The 22,030-nt window shown below is 46.0% G+C and overlaps 1 protein-coding gene and 1 non-coding gene across 2 annotated transcripts; both read left to right on the top strand.

Moving 5' to 3' along the window:
• The first annotated feature begins 4,310 nt into the window (after positions 1-4,310).
• Positions 4,311-20,504, top strand: kpnb1 (karyopherin (importin) beta 1). The gene is made up of 22 exons (XM_030407713.1): positions 4,311-4,662; positions 5,600-5,658; positions 9,965-10,147; positions 10,240-10,440; positions 10,527-10,679; positions 10,839-10,898; positions 10,987-11,076; positions 11,492-11,602; positions 11,699-11,800; positions 11,938-12,162; positions 12,246-12,437; positions 13,427-13,557; positions 14,046-14,193; positions 14,485-14,556; positions 14,664-14,808; positions 14,910-14,992; positions 15,113-15,220; positions 15,601-15,744; positions 16,463-16,568; positions 17,110-17,224; positions 17,858-18,019; positions 18,858-20,504. Coding segments are annotated over exons 1-22 (2,631 nt in total). The 5' UTR covers positions 4,311-4,622; the 3' UTR covers positions 18,859-20,504.
• Positions 16,632-16,772, top strand: LOC115576449 (small nucleolar RNA SNORA79). The gene has a single exon (XR_003982855.1). It is a non-coding gene; the product is annotated as a small nucleolar RNA SNORA79 (small nucleolar RNA).
• Positions 20,505-22,030: the final 1,526 nt, after the last annotated feature.

Genomic DNA, 22,030 nt, shown 5'->3' on the forward strand with positions numbered 1-22,030 from the left:
GATCGATCGATCGCGTGTTTCTCAGGAGTATTTTCTTCTTTTTTGTTTTTTGTTTCTCTTTAAATCAGGTTTTAATTTATTTCGTGCCGCAGCAGCACTCCCATCCAGTCCGAACACACATTCCTGCTTCCTGCATGAGAGAGAGAGAGTTTGTTTTTGATTGTCTCGCACTCGGATCTGTTGGGTTCTGTTGGCAGCAGGTCCATTTATCTGAACGGATGTGTGTCATTTTGTTTTCTACATGATGATCTTCCTGTGTGCTGCTTTGTTTAAATCACACTGAGTCTGAATCTGTTCTATGGAAGCTCACTGGTGCCAAAACCAGAACAACAACACGTACTCGGTCAGAATCTCGACTCGCTTGTGGTCTTTATTATAATTAGTGTCATAATTATTATTAAGTCAAAATCGACACTCGGGTCTAAAGTTCTACTTTTCTTCGACTTCGCTCCGTCTCATTTTGATTAAACCATGAAGATTGACGTGTTTTTATTCCTTCATCTGTTTTGTTTTTGGCCACCATGAGCTTCCGTAGTTCTCTCAGGAGCCTCACTTATGAAAAGTCTGTGGTTCTGAGTTTCCCATCAGGACGTGTTGAAGTTCTGATGCGTCACAAAAAGCCAGAAATCAAAGCGAGTGACAGATTTGATCTCAGCAGACGTTTTGATAAATGAGGCGCTGATGCTCAGACTCGTCCCGTCTCAGCTGTGACCGTCTGATGTTTGATTTGATTATGTGTGTTAACGAGCTGTCCGTCATGTGAGGCAGTGGCACTGAGGGGGGGAGGGGTTAATATTATTTACATAATTTTTCATGTTGTTGAATTTCTGGATGTACGCGACAAATCAAACAGCCAAACAAATGATGGACTTCACTTATTATAATGAGGAAATTATGAATATTCATGTTTTTCAGGGTAGAGTGTCGCCTCGTACTGGCTAGCATATTGGTTAGCGTGTTGCACGTTAGCCGCACAGTATCACGTTAGCTAGCTAGCTCAGTCTCAAGCGTTGTCAGTTACTGTTGCGTTACCTCGACTGCACTGAACTCAGAAAATCTGAGGACGTACATGAGAATCTACAATTAGATGATAATAATGAGCAGGAAATTGGCCATTATCAGTGGATAGCTAACATAAGCTAGCAAGCTAATGAAGATTTTGTGTCAGTATTCGAGTTTGAATTCCCCAAACATTAGCTCTTTGCTTTTAATTAGCTACTTTGGTTCATATTTGTGCATTAGTAAGCCAAGGTTACAAGCTTAACACTGGCTTGGCCAATGTTGGTTAGCTGTTTCCATACTAGCTCCATATGTTAGCTTCAGAGTTTCGTTCAACTCTGCAATGGAAGATAAAACTGAAGAACAAACAGCTAAGTTAAAATTCAAAGCCACCACAATGTAATTTCTCAAACCCGTAAGCTAGCTAATGCAGCTCACATTAGCATCAATCAGAAATGTAATGTAAAGGAATGTAATTAATACAGAAAGTGACAAAAGTAAAGAATATTTAAATAACAGAAGCCATTATCAAGCTATGCTAACATTAGCTCACTCACATGCATGTCGCTCTTCACAAAGAAATTTGAATTCCACGGTTCCAAATATGACAGTTAATTTCTTAAACATAAGACCCTCAATTTAATGAGCTGATGTTTTTGTGCATTAGTAAGTGGATTGGTTGGTTAGCTATCTGGTACCATGTTAGCATCACAGTTGCACATTAGCTTACTGGTTTTATCGTTAAACCGAGGAACAAACAGCTGATTGAAGACGTCGGGAAAATGAATGGGAAAACCACCATTATGTGTTTATCCAAACCTGTGACCTGCTGTACTAGCTTGTTTGCTCATTAGCTGTTTCAGTTAATTAGTAGAAATAAGCAAGCTAACTGGTGTTAGCTTGGAAGTTGGATGTCCTAGGTACAGTGGCAGCAGTGCAGTGGAGGTGACGCATCACTTCCTGTCTGGTTCCTGCTCGGCGGTGGAGGTTTGGACCCGTCGTCGTTGTGCAGGACAGAAAAAGTATTCGTAGATAAATTTTAAAATCGCCATGACGTCGTGCTGCTCGACAGCCAATCGCTTCGTTGTGCCATAAACACACCAGATCAATGTTCCACTGTGTTCACGTCTGAATGGGTCAGTTTTTATATTTTATTTTTTGTATTCAGTGATTTAGTTGTTTTTTTTACTGTGACTGTAACATTTTGTTAACGATGCATATCACAGCTTCAGACTTCATCTAGCAACAGGTGAGGAGTTCAAATCTGATTGGACGATAATCCCCGACTCCTGAAAGCTCTTATCCAATCAGAAGCCCAGACATATCTCAGCTCCTCCCTCTTCTGTATCTTAGTAAAGCTCTCATGTCTTTATGGATGTTTTAAAGATGCACTGGATCATCATCATCATCACCTTCATCCCCGCCTTTTGCCAAATGTAGTTTTTGTTTTGAAAAGGGGCATTTTATCCCGACTTTCTTTTCTTTGTTTGCTTTTTGTTCTTTTTTTATACTTTGTCCATGACTCTTCCGCCGTGTTGATGAAAAAAATTGAGGAAGAAGTTGGAACAAAAAGTAAAAAGTGACACAAAAAGACCAACTCAAGGCAGCTACGTATGAGTGACTACTGTAAAATGACTAACTAATAAAGAAGCAATGGGTTTGTTTTTACTTCCTGTCGTCCTGTTTGTTCACAAACGCTCTGACGTCATCACAAACATGTCTTCACAAACACTGATGTCATCGCAAAGAACTCTGATGTCATCACAAACACTCTGATGTCATCACAAACACTCTGATGTCATCTGGTTTTAAATCCTTTGAGTTTATTAACTTCACATTTGAATTCTTTACTTTCCATGAAAGTTTCAGTAGGAACAGTGTAACAGTAACTAGATTACAAGTAAATGTTTTCCTTCCCAACAATCATAAACAAACTTATAAAATGTTGCTGACGTTTAAACACCACAGGAGTAAAAGTAAAAGTACTGCTTTAAATATAATATCATTTATTCCATGAAGCTTTAATTCTTCAATCATCACATCTTGTTGTTGTAATCACAGAAGTGGAAAGTAACTAAGTACATTTACTCAGGTTCTGTGCTCAGTTTTCCCACTTCCTGCTACTTTATACTTCTACTCCACTACATTTATCAGACAGCCTTAGTAACTAGTTACTTTACAGATTACATCAGAGCCAAACTTTCACCTTCAAACACTTTTTCTTCTTCGTGTTTTTTTCTGAGTCACAAACAAAAACTCACTCTGACGCGTGCACGAGAGCGCGCCCGAGGCGGAGCGCGCGACAGGGAGCAAACGGGGGTCGCGCGGGAGAGAGAAGAGAGGAGTGGGTGCTGCGTTCACGTGTTGCTCGTAAACTCCATTTTGCGGAAGGGAAACTGGATTTGTTACGAAATCTTAGTTCAGATTCATTTTGATCAATTTCACAAATTCAGGAGTCAGACTGAGATATAATCAGAAATAATTAAAAATCAACAAATCTGACGACCAATTGAAACTATGCACACCTTTCACTAACAGGTGTGACTTTTAATGATGGCAGCAGGAGATAATGGCTAACAACAGAAACGTCACTGTGGATGTTCTGATTGATCAATACAGCAAATATTGAAACACTGAATATTACTAATCAGGGACATTAATAACATATTTCAAACTGATGTGGATTTACAGAAAAATACAAATCTTAGTGTCAAAATCTAGAACAACAGCGATGAAAAGTAACTAACTACAACTCACTGAAGTAATTTCACTTGAGTATTTCCATTTTCTGTTACTTTATTCTTCCACTCCACTTCATCTTATCGGAAAATATTTCATAAATAATTACATTTATTTTTATAACTTTATTTACAAGTTACTTTACAGATTACATCGCTGCATGTGAGCCAATATAGAAACTTTTTTAATTCGTTCATTTTATCATCAATCAGATAAAACAGATCCACAGTCTTCACATACATGTAAATATATGGACGCTTTTGTTACTTAAGTACATTTAATATCAGATACAGAAGACTTTACTCGAGTTCCATTCACGCGTCTGACCTTCACTTAACCAAAAAGTTAGATTTTAACACCGTTTCTTCTCCCGAGTCTGACTCTGAGGTACCGGTGACCAGACGGTGCCGACAGTGTTGATGATGCAGATGTGGACACACATCTGGTGCAGCTGCAGACACACATCTGGTGCAGCTGCAGGCTGCAGGTCGTGTCTCGCCCCTGCGTTAAGTGCATACCATTAAAAAGTCCGACAGTCCGTGAAGGCAGCACGTCGCCCTGCCGTCAGTGCGTGATATCCTTCCGCGGGAGAGAAGCGCGCGGCCCTTTCCCTCCCGACAACACAGGATGCAAACGGGCGGCGGTGAAGCTCCGAGACGTTACTCTGCGCCACGGTCGTTAACATTTCCCGCACCATCCGAGTGAAAAGCACCGAGCTAGCACCGGGGACCCTCCGCCTGTTGTATCAGCGACCGATCCCGCCCTGTGGCTGGTACCGACTGAGCTCCGTGGAAGAAATATAATCCGCTGTGAGCGCTGCGCGGCAACCGAAACTATCGAGCTAGTGACCGAGCACAGAGAGAGAGCGGCAGCCGGGGGACGGAATGGAGCTCATCACTATTCTCGAGAAAACGGTCTCTCCAGGTGAATATCAGCACCGCACACTCCTGCACTACGTGTCCGTCCTCCGAGGCGGTATTTCGGGCTGGTAGCTGCAGTGTTAGCACGGCCGCGGCTAGCTCCGGTGAACCGGTGAAAGTTTGAAGTAGGGAGGAGGGAAATGCCTCGCTAGCGGGCTGCTAGCCTGTAATGCTAACTCAGCTAACGTCACGGCCTCAATCCCCGCAGATAACGCTGGTGACTTAGCACTCTGTCAGAGGACTTATTCTAGTTTTAGAGTGTAATTAACCTGTCGGTCTGCTCAGGTGATCTCTCAATACGCTGTCATATCATAACAATGACGATGTACCTGCACGGAGGGTGATCTGACAGCTGCATGTAGCTGGACGGCAGCGGCGACCCTGCCCATGCCTCATTCAGCCGCTATGCTAGCTGTTAGCCGTTAGCTGGTATCATTCAAACTATCGGCCGCTTCTTCGCACGCCCGCCCGGGCGAACGGTACTTTTGAGCCGCTGTGAGGGCAGAAAAGTTCATCCAGCTGTCGAATTAATCGCCTCACACAGTTTTAAGATGAGTTAATATTCTTTGAGCCGGCTCGCTGTTTGTCAGGAAAACTTAAATTCTGTCGCCCCCAAACGTGTCCCGGTGGCCGGCTAACGTTAGCATGCTAACCGACAGTCTCTTGCTAACACGCACGTTGGACCCTCGCTGCAGCCGGACCGGGCGAACCGCCAGAGAGATGGAACTTTAATGTTACTGATTGCTGGAAGATAACGACAGCAGAGCCTCATCTTCTGTGTAAAATGGCTGCTAAAACTGTTTCACCACCCATTTTATGGCTCCTGCCAAACCCTTCTACTAAAGTCGTGTTAGCCTTCCTGCTAGCCATTTCTGTCCGCTAATTAGCTAACATTTCATTGAATAAGCCCTCTCCCCCTCCTCTCCCCGCTCTCTCCTCAGATCGGAATGAACTGGAGGCGGCACAGAAGTTTCTGGAGCAGGCGGCGATAGAGAATCTGGTTAGTTTGGTGTTGGTGGTGCAGGTGGTGTCGGTGTGCGGGTGGTGGAGCAGCTAACTGACCTGCTGCTACACTCAGCAGCATGGATGGAGCAGAGAGGAGCTCAGGACAGCTGGAGCCCGCCCGGCTTCTCCTCTGCTCTGCTGCTTCCTCCTCCTCCACCCCTCCACACCACCACCACCCCGTCACTCACACACACACACACACACACACACACACACACACAGAGCCTGCTAACGTTAGCATTTCAGAGAGCGCTAACTCTGACGTGGTGGGGCTGCAGATCTGAGTTCAGCTGCCTCAGAATTATTTTGAATCCGTCGGTTTTGGATTTTATATGTTCAGATTTGGAGACACATCTGTGAGACCGCCACACATTTACCGTAATTACAACACACAATAGGTATGTGAAACAATTCAACAGCAACATGTAACTACTGATGATCTGAAGGTGTGACTGTTGGAAAAGGCCTCCTGCACACTGTCACACAGTTTAATGACCACACCATCAGGTTATGTTACACAACAATGGGGGGTGACAATCTTCAGTAGAGTTGCAGACTCCTGTGGAGGAGTCCGCCACACTGCACACACACATCTCTTAAAATCCCATCACACACACACACCTGGACATCAGATCTACTCTACTGACTGCGAACACTGCAGAACATGTCAGCTGTCTGCTGCTGTGGGCCTACAAAGAACATCACAATGGGAAACAATTCATATACCAATCAGTGTGCATGTTCACAATAGAAATAGTGTAACAGTCTAAATGTAATACAGATGTTGGCGATGAGGCCGAACAACAACAGGACATTGAAAAAACATCAAATCAGTGTTGTGAAGCTGATAAAGACAAACTACAACATGAGACAACAATATGATGGATATGGAATAAACCTCTAATCTACTGACAAACAGTCCTCCAGTACATCAGACTACACATTACATTGCTACACATACAAGCAGGAAGCCAGTAAATGATTGTTTTTGGTCATTTTACCACAAAATCACGATGGTTCTTCTGTCAGACTGACGGTGCAGCTCCACCCGGTTACCTCAGATCATGTTCAGGGTGGAGTCACAAACACCGACACCGTCTGACTGGAAACATGCCAGAAGAGATGATACAATTATCTTTCACTTTGATTGTTTTGACTGTATGATTTATTGTTCAGTAGACAGAAAACGCAGCAGCTGTTAGTCTCAGATAAAGATTCAAAGGCCTGTGTGTTTGGAGGAGCAGCCTGATGATGTCATCATGTTGCGTGGTGATGTCAGACGGCTCAATAGATTATTTGGCACAAAAACAGTCACATATATTTAATTACACAATAACAGACACACAAACAGGCTACACAACTCTGTGTAACAACACGCCACCTGTCGAGTTAATGCTCCACAAACAGGGCGGAGTGACGGCAACAGCTGCCAACTGTAGCTGCAGTTAGCTCAGTTAGCCGTGAAGCTAGCGGTCCTGACTAGCAGCTAGTTGACTCTGCTGATGGGCCGGGGCTAAATGTGTAGTAGCTTAGTAGCTAAACATGCCTTTATAACCACACAGGTGTCATCATGTATAAACCATGTTTCCTCCACAACATTACATGTGGACCAACAGCAGGTTCTGGACACGTTAGCTGTAGAACAGCCAGCACCAACCAGTCCAACAGGCGAACCTGCTCAATGACACCTGACAGGAAAGCAACAGGTTCAAAGTTTAACGCTGCAGTTTCACTTTCTGTCCCGCTGTCGATAAACTAAAGTGATCGTCGCACACTGAAGAGTTTTCAGGTTGTTGTGGGGACGTTTCCGTCAGACTGAAGTAAATCTGCTGCGTCTTCACTTCCTGTGTCAGAGCAGATGAAGTCAGTCGCTTCATGAACACAACAGCTGATAAAAACGTTTCTGGTCCCGTCCTCGTGTGTGTCTGCAGTCAGGAAACTGAGGCCTGAACTCTCTGAGTAGTCAGAGCGCCGTCCTGTTACGCGTCATAACTCTGACAGTCGTTGTGGTTTCACACCACATGGTTGATCAGTACGGTGGCTGAGACGGACAAAACACCCCGCAGCTGAAGAAAGCACATGCAAACGGATAAAACACGGGTAAATTATGGAAATATCTTCAGTGATTTGACACGTGTGCAGCAAACAGCCCAACACACTCAGAATAGAAGGTGTGATACAGAAATGATGTCAGTCAGAAACACACGGCGCTGATCCGCCTCTGAGCTCAGGCCCAACCCTTTCAGCCAGATCCAGAACCTGTCGGACAGAATGATCAGGGCGTCAAACTTGAACTTTGAATTGAGTTGAAGTGAGTTTACCTGCATGTGTCTACAGTCGCAGTAAAGTACGTTATATTTGATCCACAGTCGTGTTGTGTTGGAACGCTGCAGGTCCAGTTCTGCTCCCGCGCTGCTCACTATTCGATCATTAGGTTTTATTGTGGCCGTGTTTCAAAGGTGAACGTTTACCACAGTGTGATCGGCAGCAGATAAAATCCTGTAACGTCTTCATCCTGCTTCATTAGATCTCACTTCAGCAGTTTGTCTTCTTCAGTTGGTGGTTGTATTGATATTGAACCTGCAGTCGCTCAGTTTTATTCTTTTTATCCGGCGTATGAAAGACGAGAGGCGACACTGTTAGAACTGTTTCTGTTGGATTTTACAGCCTGTAGTGGGAGTAGACTGATTATCAGATTATATTACAGAATAAAATGTTTTGCTTGATGCATAATTATTAAAATGTCAGTGAAGTTTACAGTTTGACTGCACTGATGTCACTTACTGACCGAATGTTGAACTTCACTGATTGTTTCCCGCTGTTGAGTTCTGTCGTGTCTGTTGAGTAGAATTTATCCGTAAAGTGTGTGAGGTCACGTCTGATGAATGTCCTCATGTGACATCACTCGAGTCGGCGCGGGGGAAAGACTGTCGGAGACTGAAGCGTGTGCAGGTGTGAGTGAACACACCTGTGTAGCTGCAGGACACGCTGCACAGGACCATCAGGCAACAACATGCCCAAGTCTCAGACAGAGCGGTGCATTGTGGGTAATGTAGGCACCAGGTTGAATGATAATGCATAATTTGAACGAAACGTTTTAAAACTCATTAATCCAGAACTGTTGCAGCAGTTTGATGAATGTGTGGAGGACAGATTTTAACGTGACACCAGCCTCAGTGTGATGCACACATGAAGGTTTTTCATGCTAAAATGTTGAACTGTGCCTTTAACACAGGAAGAGTGTGGTTGGATCTGTGTTGTGTTCACTGTCTGTGGGTGTAAAGAGCTCTTCTGACAGACTGAGCTGAGGAGGAGGAGGATGGTCGCACATGAAGGAGCAGACTTTATTTCAGCTCTGTTGGTGTTGTGCAGAGTCATGGAGGCCCGATGCATCAGAGAGCATGATGGGACATTTACAGTGATGACACAGCAGTCGGTACACCGTTCAGATAACCTGATGTTGAGTTGAGCATCAGCTGATCAACCAGGAAGTGACTCAGTCTCATAACGAGCTGTTTTAATAAGCAGTTTCACAGCCATCAGATTATATTTTAGCTTTTATCTTGATTTCATGTTTGTTCAAAAGAAAATTGAACTGATTTGAAATAAATAAATATTTTCAGTCAGTTTTCAAATAAAAGCGTCAAACGTCATTAAGTAACCTGATGACTTCATCCAACATCAGAACACACACCGCTGGTTAAACCTGCAACGGAACTGAAAATAGTGATTATCCTACAGATAATCGTTAAGACGGCAAAGTATCAATAAATTACTTATAATTTACGCCTCCAGTTTGAGAACCTGAACAATGCAGCAGGACAGATTTCAGACGGCCTCAGTGAGCAGATGTTGCAGATGTTGCAGATGTTTGTCCACGTCAGCTGCACAAAGACGGGACGAGCAGATAATCACACAGATCCTCTTCAGTGTTTGACAGCTGATGACGTGAACATCTTCTGGTTTCTTTCCTCCTCTGACACTAAACTGACGATGAGACATGGATTGTTTTTCACCTTCATTTGAGATTTTATATAGCAAACAACTAATCAGTTAATCAACAATGAAACTAACGTTAGCTGCAGCTCTGTAAATGGAATAAACACTTTATTTTAAAACTTTTTCTTTAAAGAATTAGAAAACTTGACTCCAGCTGTTTCTGTCATCTAACTGTACCTCTCCTCCCCCTCCTCCTCCTCCTCCCTCCTCCTCCCCCTCCTCCTCCCCCCTCCTCCTCCCCCTCCTCCTCCCCCTCCCCCTCCTCCTCCTCCTCCCTCCTCCTCCCCCTCCTCCTCCCTCAGCCTACATTCCTGGTGGAGTTGTCTAAAGTGTTGGCGAACCCGGGGAACACTCAGGTGGCTCGAGTTGCTGCCGGTCTGCAGGTGAAGAACTCTCTGACCTCAAAAGACCCCGATGTCAAGACACAGTACCAGCAGAGATGGCTGGCCATCGACGCCAACGCTCGCCGCGAGATCAAGAACTACGTGAGGACCCGGAACACACCCACACTTTGATTCATCTGATGTTTATCGTCTCCTCGTGTGCGACCGTCTCCATGTCTCTCTCTGTCCGCCAGGTCTTACAGACTCTGGGCACGGAGACGTACCGGCCCAGCTCGGCGTCGCAGTGCGTCGCCGGGATCGCCTGCGCAGAGATCCCAGTTAACCAGTGGCCCGAGCTGATCCCACAGCTGGTCGCCAACGTCACCGACCCCTCGAGCACCGAACACATGAAGGAGTCCACGCTGGAGGCCATCGGATACATCTGCCAGGACATCGTGAGTGATCGCACACAGCCGCTGACAGAAGAGCCGGCAGGAGGTAGAATGTATCCTTGTTGTTAACCTGGTTGTGGTTCCTTCAGGACCCCGAGCAGCTGCAGGAAAACGCCAACCAGATCCTGACAGCCATCATTCAGGGCATGAGGAAGGAGGAGCCCAGTAACAACGTCAAACTGGCCGCCACCAACGCCCTGCTCAACTCCCTGGAGTTCACCAAAGCCAACTTCGACAAGGAGGTGCACACGACTTCCTGTCCCCAGAGACACTTTACTTCCTGTCTTCAGATCTGTCTCCATAAAGATTTCTTCTCCAATATAAGAAATTAAAGCAAAGATTGAGGCTGTAAATGAACTCGGAGGTCTTTTGTGTTAAACGTTTTGTATCGTGTGTTTCAGACGGAGAGACACTTCATCATGCAGGTGGTGTGTGAAGCCACGCAGTGTCCCGACACCAGAGTGAGTAACATCACAACATGTGACACGGTGATGACGCTGTGAACTGGTTTGTCCCGTGTGTGTGTTTATAACCGGGTTGTGTTTGTAGGTGCGCGTGGCGGCCTTACAGAACCTGGTGAAGATCATGTCTCTGTACTATCAGTACATGGAGACGTACATGGGCCCGGCGCTGTTCGCGGTAAGACCACAGACCAACACGCTGCCTCATCACACGTTTGTCTTCTCGTCTAGCTTAAAGTTTTACATCATAGAAACATGTATGTTAACATGTAGAGTGGAGTTTGGTGGCAGCAGGTCTGATGTGAACCTGATGATCAGCAGCAACAGTTTTATTTCTAGACAGTTTCAAAGAGCTCGATGACTGAAACCCTGTGAGACAGAACACAGAGTGTCAGTCTGACCGCTGTGCTCTCAGCTGATCGCAGGTCGCAGCTCAACAACATGGAATAGAATTTAAATTTTCTTTATGAAGTTGTTGAGCTGATACCTGCAGTAATAAGCAGAGAAATGTCCATCACAGATGTTAAATGTTAGCGTGGAAGCTCTGCATCATTGCCTCTCCTCTCTCTCCTCCATCTCGTGTCCTCGGTCAGATCACCATTGAGGCGATGAAGAGCGACATCGATGAGGTGGCCTTACAGGGCATCGAGTTCTGGTCCAACGTCTGTGACGAGGAGATGGACCTGGCCATCGAGGCCTCAGAGGTCAGTGTGAGCACATTTATTACATTAACAACTTTTTAAAGTTCCGGTTTGTTCCACCTTGTTTTCTGACTCCTCTCCTCTCTTGTTGGATGTCAGGCCTCGGAGCAGGGACGCCCGCCTGAGCACACCAGTAAGTTCTACGCCAAAGGAGCCCTGCAGTACCTGGTGCCCATCCTGACCCAGACCCTCACCAAACAGGTAACTCACCTGAAGCTCTGAGCAGCACCAACATGAAGCTAGAACGCAGGATTAAAGATACGATACACACATTCTAAGATATGTTGAGTCTCCCAGCTGTCGACATGGTGTCAGACCTTTTCTTCTGACTTGTGCAGGACGAGAATGACGACGATGACGACTGGAACCCCTGTAAGGCGGCAGGTGTGTGTCTGATGCTGCTGGCCACCTGCTGTGAGGACGACGTGGTTCCTCACGTTCTGCCCTTCATCAAAGAACACATCAAACATCCCGACTGGCGCTACAGAGACGCGTCCGTCATGGCCTTCGGATCCATCCTGGAAGGACCTGAACTCAACCAGCTCAAACCCCTCGTCATACAGGTGAGTCACTGACGAAGCAGGTCAGACCAAAAGTCTTCTCCCTGGGCTCAGACGTTACAGACTTCCCTCTGCTGCTCCTTCAGGCGATGCCGACTCTGATCGAGCTGATGAAGGACCCCAGTGTGGTGGTGAGGGACACCACGGCGTGGACGGTGGGGAGGATCTGTGAGCTGCTGCCTGAAGCCGCCATCAACGAGATCTACCTGGCACCCCTGCTGCAGTGTCTGATCGAGGGCCTGGGGGCGGAGCCACGCGTGGCCTCCAACGTCTGCTGGGTGAGCCGCGACATCTGACATGTGAAGGGTTAATGTGTCTGAGTGTGGAAGAGCTGCTGTTTACATGTGAAGTTGTGAAAATGAGAGTTCAGAGCTCTGGACACTAAACTGTCAGACGCAAATGAATAAATCCGTCAGAACATTTACAGGAAATACTTCTGATGGAACATGAGAGATGTAATAATGTGACTTAACTGAATATGTCCTACATGACATGGTAAAATAAAAAGTTCCAGCTTAACTTCAACCATCTTTAAACTTTACAAAATGAAGTAAACTAAGAACCAAACATTCTTCTTCACTCTCTCAAATCTGAAGATTAGAACAGTGACGCAGCTGTCACACGAGGAAACAAGTCATTATTTTATTATATTATATATTTTAGTTGTGACATTCAGAGACACAGTTCTCCAGGTCCATCACAGACCTCAGAGCAATACGGCCCGGTTCTGGTACCCAACAGTACCTTTGAATCAGCACATCACAACAGAAAATGTCACTTTAACTTTTCTACAATGATTGGCACTGCCTCAAAGCAGGACGCTGTTTAAAGAGCGTGAAGCAGCCGGAGAAACTGTTTGTACTTCACCTGGAACCTGAAATAAAATGATCTGAACAGGAACTTTAGTTGGCCAGCAGAGGGCAGCAGAACTTCACTGCAGCGTCGAGTCTGCCCGGTTCAAACAGCACAGACATGTTATGCTGTATATTTCCACTTGAGTTCTAAACAGGATTTTCTCAGCTGGTTGGAGAGGTTGTAGTTGGAGATAACTGGATGTAATCTGAGCATGAGGCTAAGTTTTCAAAGATGGTGCTGAAGTTATGACCCGTTTGTGCCACCAGGCCTGAATTAATTTCTGTGTTCTGCTGGAAGCCTGAAACAGTTCCAGCGGTGGAAACAGGCTCTTAGCTCCAGAGTTCGGTCCGTCAGATGCTGTAGCTCTGAGACATCTTGGACTGTGAAGGTTAACGGTCTGTTTCTCCGTCAGGCCTTCTCGTCTCTGGCTGAGGCAGCGTATGAAGCCACAGACGCTGCAGAGGACCAGGAGGAGCCCAGCACCTACTGTCTGTCCTCGTCCTTCGAAATCATCGTCCAGAAACTCCTGGAGACCACAGACAGGTAGAGACAGGAGACCTTCAGTCCGTCTGTAGTGACTCTGTTTTAGTGCTCAAGGCAGATTTGGCTCAGCGGTGAGACAGCAGCAATGACGGTGTTTGTGGTGTGAAGACTTCCTGTTGCAGAAACTTCTTGGTGTCACTGTAAAGTGAGAAACTTAAAGAGTAGCCGAGAGTTTGACTGCTAAAATAAATCTGCTGTAAGAACACAAACTTCAATTATTGACTTTGTTTACGTGTTTGAGTTTGACGTCTGACGGTGTGAGATGAGACGGCCAGGAAACTTTTCTGAAACAAACATCCTTTAACTTGCATGCAGAAATATTAATTTATCATCAAACACAGCAAAATCAATAAAAGTAAATAAAAATCTTTCATTCTTCTGTGCTCAATAGATTCCAACAGTTTCTAATGTGGTTTTAAAATGAGTCTAACTGTGAATCGTGTGACTGACAGGATGTAGCTGAGTTCTGATGGTGTTTGTGTCCGCAGGCCCGACGGTCACCAGAACAACCTGCGCTCGGCTGCCTACGAGGCTCTGATGGAGATCGTCAAGAACAGTGCGAAGGACTGTTACCCTGCGGTGCAGAAGACCACGCTGGTCATCATGGAGAGACTGCAGCAGGTCCTCCAGATGGAGGTGAGACGCTGAACTCCCTCATTAATGTGTCATCAGTAGCAAACTGATATCTGTTCACTGACTTTAGTGAAGTTTAGTTACAGATTTGAGTTTCAGACGGAACTTAAAGTGATTCACAGAAGATAAAAATGTTTTAGAACATCTACAAACACAATAAGAGCAAAATAAAAGACATTTAGAGAAACATGTTTGAGAAGGTTTGAGTCTTTAACAGATCTGATGAATGCGTTTAAAGAACCTCTAGTTTACGTCGTCCTCTTCATGATGATGTCACTTCCTGTGTGTCCGCAGTCTCACATCCAGAGCACCTCAGACAGAATCCAGTTCAACGACCTGCAGTCACTGCTGTGTGCCACTCTACAGGTGAGACGGCACACCTGAGCTGTCAATCAAACACTCTCCTGTTGGTGTTGTGTTGATGCTCTTATTGTGACAGTGTTGTGAAGACAGTTTCCTGTGTGTTGTTGCAGAACGTCCTCCGTAAAGTGCAGCACCAGGACGCCCTGCAGATCTCCGACGTGGTCATGGCGTCTCTGCTCAGGATGTTCCAGAGCACCGCCGGCTCCGGAGGCGTTCAGGAGGACGCTCTGATGGCCGTGTCCACGCTGGTCGAAGGTACACACACACACACACACACACACACACACACACACACACACACACACACCATAAGGAGAGACAGTCTGTGTGTATCTGACTACGTTTGTGTGTTTCAGTTCTGGGCAGCGACTTCCAGAAATACATGGATGCCTTTAAGCCTTTCCTGGGTATCGGACTGAAGAACTATGCTGAGTATCAGGTACGTGTCATCAGCCTCACCTCCACCTGCTGTGGTCATGTGACCTCGCCACACAGTGTGTTTACAGTTCTTATGTAGTGCTGCTGCCAGATATGGTTAAACATTGTGATGCTGCTGCAGGTGTGTCTGGCGGCGGTGGGTCTGGTGTGTGACCTGTGCCGAGCTCTGATGTCCAACATCCTGCCTTACTGTGACGAGATCATGCAGCTGCTGCTGGAGAACCTCGGGGTGAGGAAGATCTCCCCCCCCTCCCTCCCTCCCTCCCTCCCTCCCCCCTGTACACTTAGTGAACTTCCTTTCTATCCATTAATGATCCAACCTGTGTGTGTGTGTGTGTGTGTGTGTGTGTGTTCGGTCTGTGATGATAAATCATGCACCACGCTGACTATGATGTAAACCTGACCACATTAATCTGAGACCTACACACACACACACACACACACAGCTGTTTGCTCTTTAATGATTTCTGTCATTCACATTAATAAATCCACAAGTTCACATTTCACAGAGCCGACGCTCAGAACTTCCTTATTCCTCTCCTCCACCTCCACTGTCCATGTTTCTCTGCTCTCCCTCCGTGCTGACGGTGATCTTCTGTGTGTGTTCAGAATGAGAACGTCCATCGGTCAGTGAAGCCTCAGATCCTCTCGGCGTTCGGTGACATCGCGTTGGCCATCGGAGGAGAGTTTAAGAAGTACCTGGACATCGTCCTGGACACCCTGCAGCAGGCCTCTCAGGCTCAGGTGGACAAGGTAACACACAGGAAGTCATGTGATCACATGAATGCAAAAACAAGCCCCCAGGAGGAGCTCCAGGCTCTGAGGACAGTTTTCGTAGTGGTCAAACTGTAACTGCATCGTCTCGTGGCCCAAGAAGCCTTTTTCCCATCAGCCAACATTGTGAATGGAGCGTCTGACTTTTAAGTATCACAACACGAATGAATTATTTTATGCCTGTTCAAGTTAGCCGGGCGTTAAACGGAAAGTTAACTGCCTGATTTGGTGGAAGTGTGTAGTGCACACGCTGTGTGTGCTGCACAACATGTCACATCTGAGTGTTTTCAAAACGTCGCTGAGCCGCTTCCAGAGAGAGAACGTGGCTCCGCCTCCAACACTGTCCAGGTTTACCCACTTCCTTGTCTGAAGCTCTGTGATTGGTCTGTGATGATAAATCATGCACCACGCTGACCGTGATGTAAACATGACCACATTAATCTGAGACCTCCTCACTGTGTTGTTTCTGCTGCTTGTACGTCATCAGGGGAGTTACAGACCTGAGATGAGACGCTGTTTTACTGACTGTTCAAATGAGTAAAAACAAGACAAAACTACAAATCTGTTCATGTTATTCACTCTGAATGAAAACCAGAAAACACCGGTTGAACTGTTAGAACGGGCTGACGTGACAGACTGAACCCAACACTCATGCTCGATCACGTTTAAACCTCTTCCTGTTTTCGTGTGTGTTCAGACGGACTACGACATGGTGGACTACCTGAACGAGCTGAGGGAGGGCTGCCTGGAGGCGTACACCGGGATCATCCAGGGCCTGAAGGGGGACCAGGAGAACGTGCACCGTAAGACAACATGACCACACACACACACACACACACACACACACACACACACACACACTGTGGCGACGTCTGTTCCTCTTCCTGTGTGAAGTCAATCAGGAGGATTTTAAGACGTCGCAGAGCAAATTGAGTCTTTTTCACCCAGAGAGCTTCAGGCAGCTGCAGCCAATCAGAACTTCTGGTAGCTGCAGCAGCCAATCATCACACGGCTTCCTGGTTTTGCGAGACTCAACAAACTGATTTTTGTTTTCACTGTGGTGATGTTCAGTTCTGCTGCTCTGTTTTCATCCGTGGGTTGTTTCCCTCTCTCCTTCCTGCCTCCTAACTCGCCCTCCTTTCCTCCTAATTTGTCCCTTTTCTTTCTTCTCTTGTCATCTTATTTCTTCTCTCTCCATCATTCCTCTCTACCGCCTTCCTTTCTCGCTTCTTCACCTAATGTCCCGCCTCCTCTCCTCATTTCTCATCTTCATCTTCCTCACCTCCTTCCCTTCTGTCCTTATTTGCTTCTTCCCTGACCTTGTTACCTCTCCTCCTCCTGCAGCTGATGTGATGTTGGTCCAGCCTCGAGTGGAGTTCATCCTCTCCTTCATTCATCACATAGCTGAGGATGAAGATCACTCTGACGGAGTCGTGGCCAACGCTGCTGGACTCATTGGGTGAGGAGGGAGGGAGGGAAGGAGGGAGGGAGGGAGGGAGGGAGGAGGTCTGATTGACAGCTGAACTGTTAGTGAAGCTGTTTGTTGGTCTATGAAGAGAAATCATGCACCACTCTGACACAGTGATGGAAACGCTAACCACAACCTCTGAGACCGGCTCACACAGCGATCGATAGACTGATCAATATCAAACACATCCATGTCTTTAAATCAAATCAATACATTTTAAACTGTGGACCAGCTGGGACAGTTAGAGAGGAAAACATTTAGTCTGTGTGGAAGATTTTATGGATTTGATCCAGAGAAAAGGTCAAAACTAAAATATCTGCAGTTTCTAATTTCATCATTAAAGTTTCGTTATTTAAACAATTTAACTCGTGTGAATCGTCCAGATCAGATGTTTTCATGACGAACTAAGCTGAATATTAATGAATTTAAATGTTTGTCTGAATTTATTCTTATTTTTCCTTTATAGTGATTAAAAACCAACTGATAACCATCAGACTGTATTAATACAGCATCTTTAAAGTGTTTTACCAAAAACATATGTATGAAAATCTATATGAAATAAAGATATAAAAGAAAAAACAAACATTGGAATATATAATCTGAACGATCTCTTTGTGTGTTCAGCGACCTGTGCACGGCGTTCGGTAAAGACGTGATGAAGCTGGTGGAGGTTCGTCCGCTCATCAACGACCTGCTGACGGAGGGCCGCCGCTCCAAAACCACCAAGACCAAGACGCTCGCCACCTGGGCCACCAAGGAGCTCCGCAAGCTCAAGAGCCAGGCCTGGTGTGTGACACGCGCACACGCGCACACACACACACACACACACACACACACACACACACACACACACACACAGTTGATGGTGTTATCACCTGACACCATCAGGAGTTTGTGTGTTTGTTGGTCTATGAAGAGAAATCATGCACCACTCTGACACAGTGATGGAAACACCAACCACAACATCTGAGACCAGCACACACACACACACACACACACACACACACACACACACACCTATAAAACGGCCTGTGAATGTCAGCTGCGTCCTGTTGTCGGCCCTCCAGCTGACTGTTTCTTCTTCTCCTCTCAGATTGTTGTCAGTCCTCCAGCTGACTGTTTCTTCTTCTCTTCTCAGATTGTTGTCGGCCCTCCAGCTGACTGTTTCTTCTTCTCTTCTCAGATTGTCAGTCCTCCAGCTGACTGTTTCTTCTTCCCTTCTCAGATTGTTGTCAGTCCTCCAGCTGACTGTTTCTTCTTCCCTTCTCAGATTGTTGTCGGTCCTCCAGCTGACTGTTTCTTCTTCTCTTCTCAGATTGTTGTCGGCCCTCCAGCTGACTGTTTCTTCTTCTCTTCTCAGATTGTTGTCAGTCCTCCAGCTGACTGTTTCTTCTTCTCTTCTCAGATTGTTGTCGGTCCTCCAGCTGACTGTTTCTTCTTCTCTTCTCAGATTGTTGTCGGTCCTCCAGCTGACTGTTTCTTCTTCTCTTCTCAGATTGTCGGTCCTCCAGCTGACTGTTTCTTCTTCTCTTCTCAGATTGTCGGTCCTCCAGCTGACTGTTTCTTCTTCTCTTCTCAGATTGTTGTCGGTCCTCCAGCTGACTGTTTCTTCTTCTCTTCTCAGATTGTTGCCGGTCGGGGAAAAGAGAGCGAGAGATTTGAGAGAGATCGACATCAGTGAACAATGAGGACAAACTGCCCCACTGGAATTAACTCTTCTGTGTTTGTGGCGAGCGTCGACTCGCAGCAGAAGTCGAGTGTGAGCTGAGATGAGTGTCTGTGTGTGAGCGAGCGAGAGAGAGAGACGCGTGTGAGCGAGCGAGAGATGATGACATCACACCACCTTCAGTTCCAGCAGGCGACGCCCCCTCTCCTCCCCTCCTCCCCCTCCTGGACGGCCTGTGGACTGGACTCTGACTCCCCCCTCCTCCCACCCCCCAATCAAAACAAACAAACTCACCTTGGAGCCCTCCCCTCCTCCTCCCACAATCCACCTCTCTCGCTGTAGCTGGGCTCTCCTACGACATCACAATGACGTCACTGACCCGCCGCCGCCCCTCGAGCCGGGGGAGGGGGGGAGGAGGGGAACTAGATAAAAACACGACGAGAAAATAAAAGACTTCTGTGGAATCAAAGGTTAAAAATCGAGCGGACTCTGTGGACTTCTGTGGAAAACTTTAGATTTGTGTTGCTCTTATTTTTCTTCTTCTTCTTCTTCCGAGCACTAAAACAGCGAAGGAGATCCGACGGACGCGAACGCCTCCACCTGGTCCGTGTTCAGCGTTTGATGCTCTTATCCAAACAGCAACAGCACTAAATTCCTACAAAATAAAAGTCAAAAAGCCGAGGAGGAATCCTCCGAGGAGCGAGTGCCAAATGGAAATAGTTTAGCGGAAAGTAAACCGGGCGAAGCTGAAAACCTTCGATGTAAAGCGAGCGAGCTGCTGGTGAAGCGTTTCAGTTTTTGTTTCCCCGCTGCACTTGGTTTGGGAAAAGGTCACTCACCATTTTTGCTTGTTTAAATAAAATTCAGAGAATTGAAGACGTTTGTATAAGGTTATATTTTTCCATTGCTATGATGAAAATAAAGTAAAAAAAAAAAACAATAAAATGATATGAAACATTCCCCAAGCAGTTCTGGTGATTTCGGTCTTTTTGTCGTCTGTTGGACTTCTGGACTCATGACATGTTTTGGACTCTGCTGATTGGAAGCTGAACTTTGGCTCTTGAGTTCAGTGGCCGCCTCCCACTGACGGTTTGTTTACTCGACGCCACAAAGAACTGATTTTTGTTTTTCTTTTTTTTTTCTTTTTTAACTCACTTCACGGCTTGTTTGGTAGCAGCAGCTCAGCTCTTCGCTGACCGGAGTTCTGTTGGGACGTTGAGTTTATAGTTGCTGTGGAAATCACGTCTGAGCTGCAGAAAGCTGAGCGCGCTCAGTACCGCCTGTCCGCCTTGGCTTCGGGGCGGGTCACTTCACTTTCAGTCGTGGAACATCGGACAGAACGACTTCCTCCAGTAAAAGAAAAACGGAGGATGTTCTCATCAGGAAATAAAGTTGAAAATGATTTTCTTTGAGGATGAAGTGTTTCCTGCCTCGGAGGGCTTTTATTTTGTAGAGGTGTGGCAGCCGTAGGGAGGACGCACTTCCTGTGTTGACATGATGAACCTGGCAACTCGATTATTACTGAATTGTGAATCATTTAAAGCCAATCTGCTTTTTATTTCATATTCAACTTTAGTGAACTAATAAAGTCTATATTGTACTGAACGTTCTGCTGCTGCTTCTTCTCACCTCAGATCCAAACATCCAAACACAACCAGAACTCCTGAACCGCTCTGCTAGAGTTATATCAGAACTAGATCCTGGAGCAAAGATGGCGCCTGTCCCGTCCAATCAGAACCGCTCTCCACACGGTTTACTCCCGGGTTACAAGGCTCGCTGAACATGAAGTTATTATTCTGCTCAGCCCAGTGGTACCTCGTGGTGTTGCTATGGAAGCCCGTTTGAGCCAATTAAAGAAAACCAATGGGAATGTCTGAAACAAAACACGAACCCGTTGTTGGTCCAGATTATTAGAAGTTAAAATATTGACTGTATATTGACATTTTTATCTCATAATTCAGGTTTTTTACTTGATCATTTGGACTTTTAGTCAGAATTTAGAGCCCGACGCCATCTTTGAGTCCAGTCACAGCGTCTTTAACACATCGATGAGCAGCGACACCACTTTGTTCTTATAATGTGTCACTGGACACTTCCTCTGGCCTTCACAATAAAAGCAGTAGGCAGTTGGATAGTGTGAATATTTCACATATGAGATCATTTACCACTCAGAGGTTTTGGGAGAAAATGATTAAACTAACTGATCTGAACCAGTTCTGACATTATTAATGTGTCCAGGTGATTTCCAGCCACCAGCTGCTGAGCTCCAACAGAACCTCAGAGTGCAGCGTTCAGTCACACTGTTGGTTTGTTATAATATTTGTTACGGCTGGAGGTCAAAGTTTATGTCAGATTCATTCAGAGCAGCTCAGCGTGTCTCCCTCTGCCGGCTCAGAGCTACAGGAGCCCCTGAGGGACATTTCTGTTGTACAGGAATCATCTGCTGTGAGAACTTTACATCAGAAACATGCTGAGAACTACAAACTAATACATCATCTGTAAGCTGAGAGTCCATCAGAGAGGTTCTGGAGGTTGTTGTCTTTCTTTAGAGTAGCGATCCAACCTGAGGGTCTGGACCCAACGCGGGTCGGGACCCAACGCGGGTCGGGACCCAACGCGGGTTGGGAGAACAGGACAAACAGGAAATAAAAGAAACTGATGCACAAACGTCTCTGGACTTTTTCTTCTAATCTTTACTGCTTCAGCTTACAGGCAGTGGTAGGAAGTAACTGAGTGCATTTACTCAAATACTGTACTGTAGTTGAAATGGGTTCTGTTGTCTGGTACCTCACCGTGTGTTCATTAGTTTATAATGAGCCTCTGATATCCACGCAGGGAGTCGGCCATGTTGCTCCGCCATGTTGCTACAGAAGCTCAGACCGGACAAACTGCAAAGAGAGAGAGACGTTTCACTGTCGTAGAGAAACGAGGCGGGTTCAGTTGGTCGCGTCTTCAACCTCCCCACTCTTCACACCGGGCCTGTTCATGGCGGGCCGGACACAGACTGACGTGTGGTCCTACAATCCTGACTTCTCTTGACTGACTGTGCAAAGTATCACTCTGCCTTCAATAATTAATAATAATAATAATGATGATCAATAATGATGATCCTACATGTTTAAAGGGAATTT

The sequence above is a fragment of the Sparus aurata genome, chromosome 23 (genome assembly GCF_900880675.1).
Source record: "Sparus aurata chromosome 23, fSpaAur1.1, whole genome shotgun sequence".
NCBI lineage: Eukaryota > Metazoa > Chordata > Actinopteri > Spariformes > Sparidae > Sparus > Sparus aurata.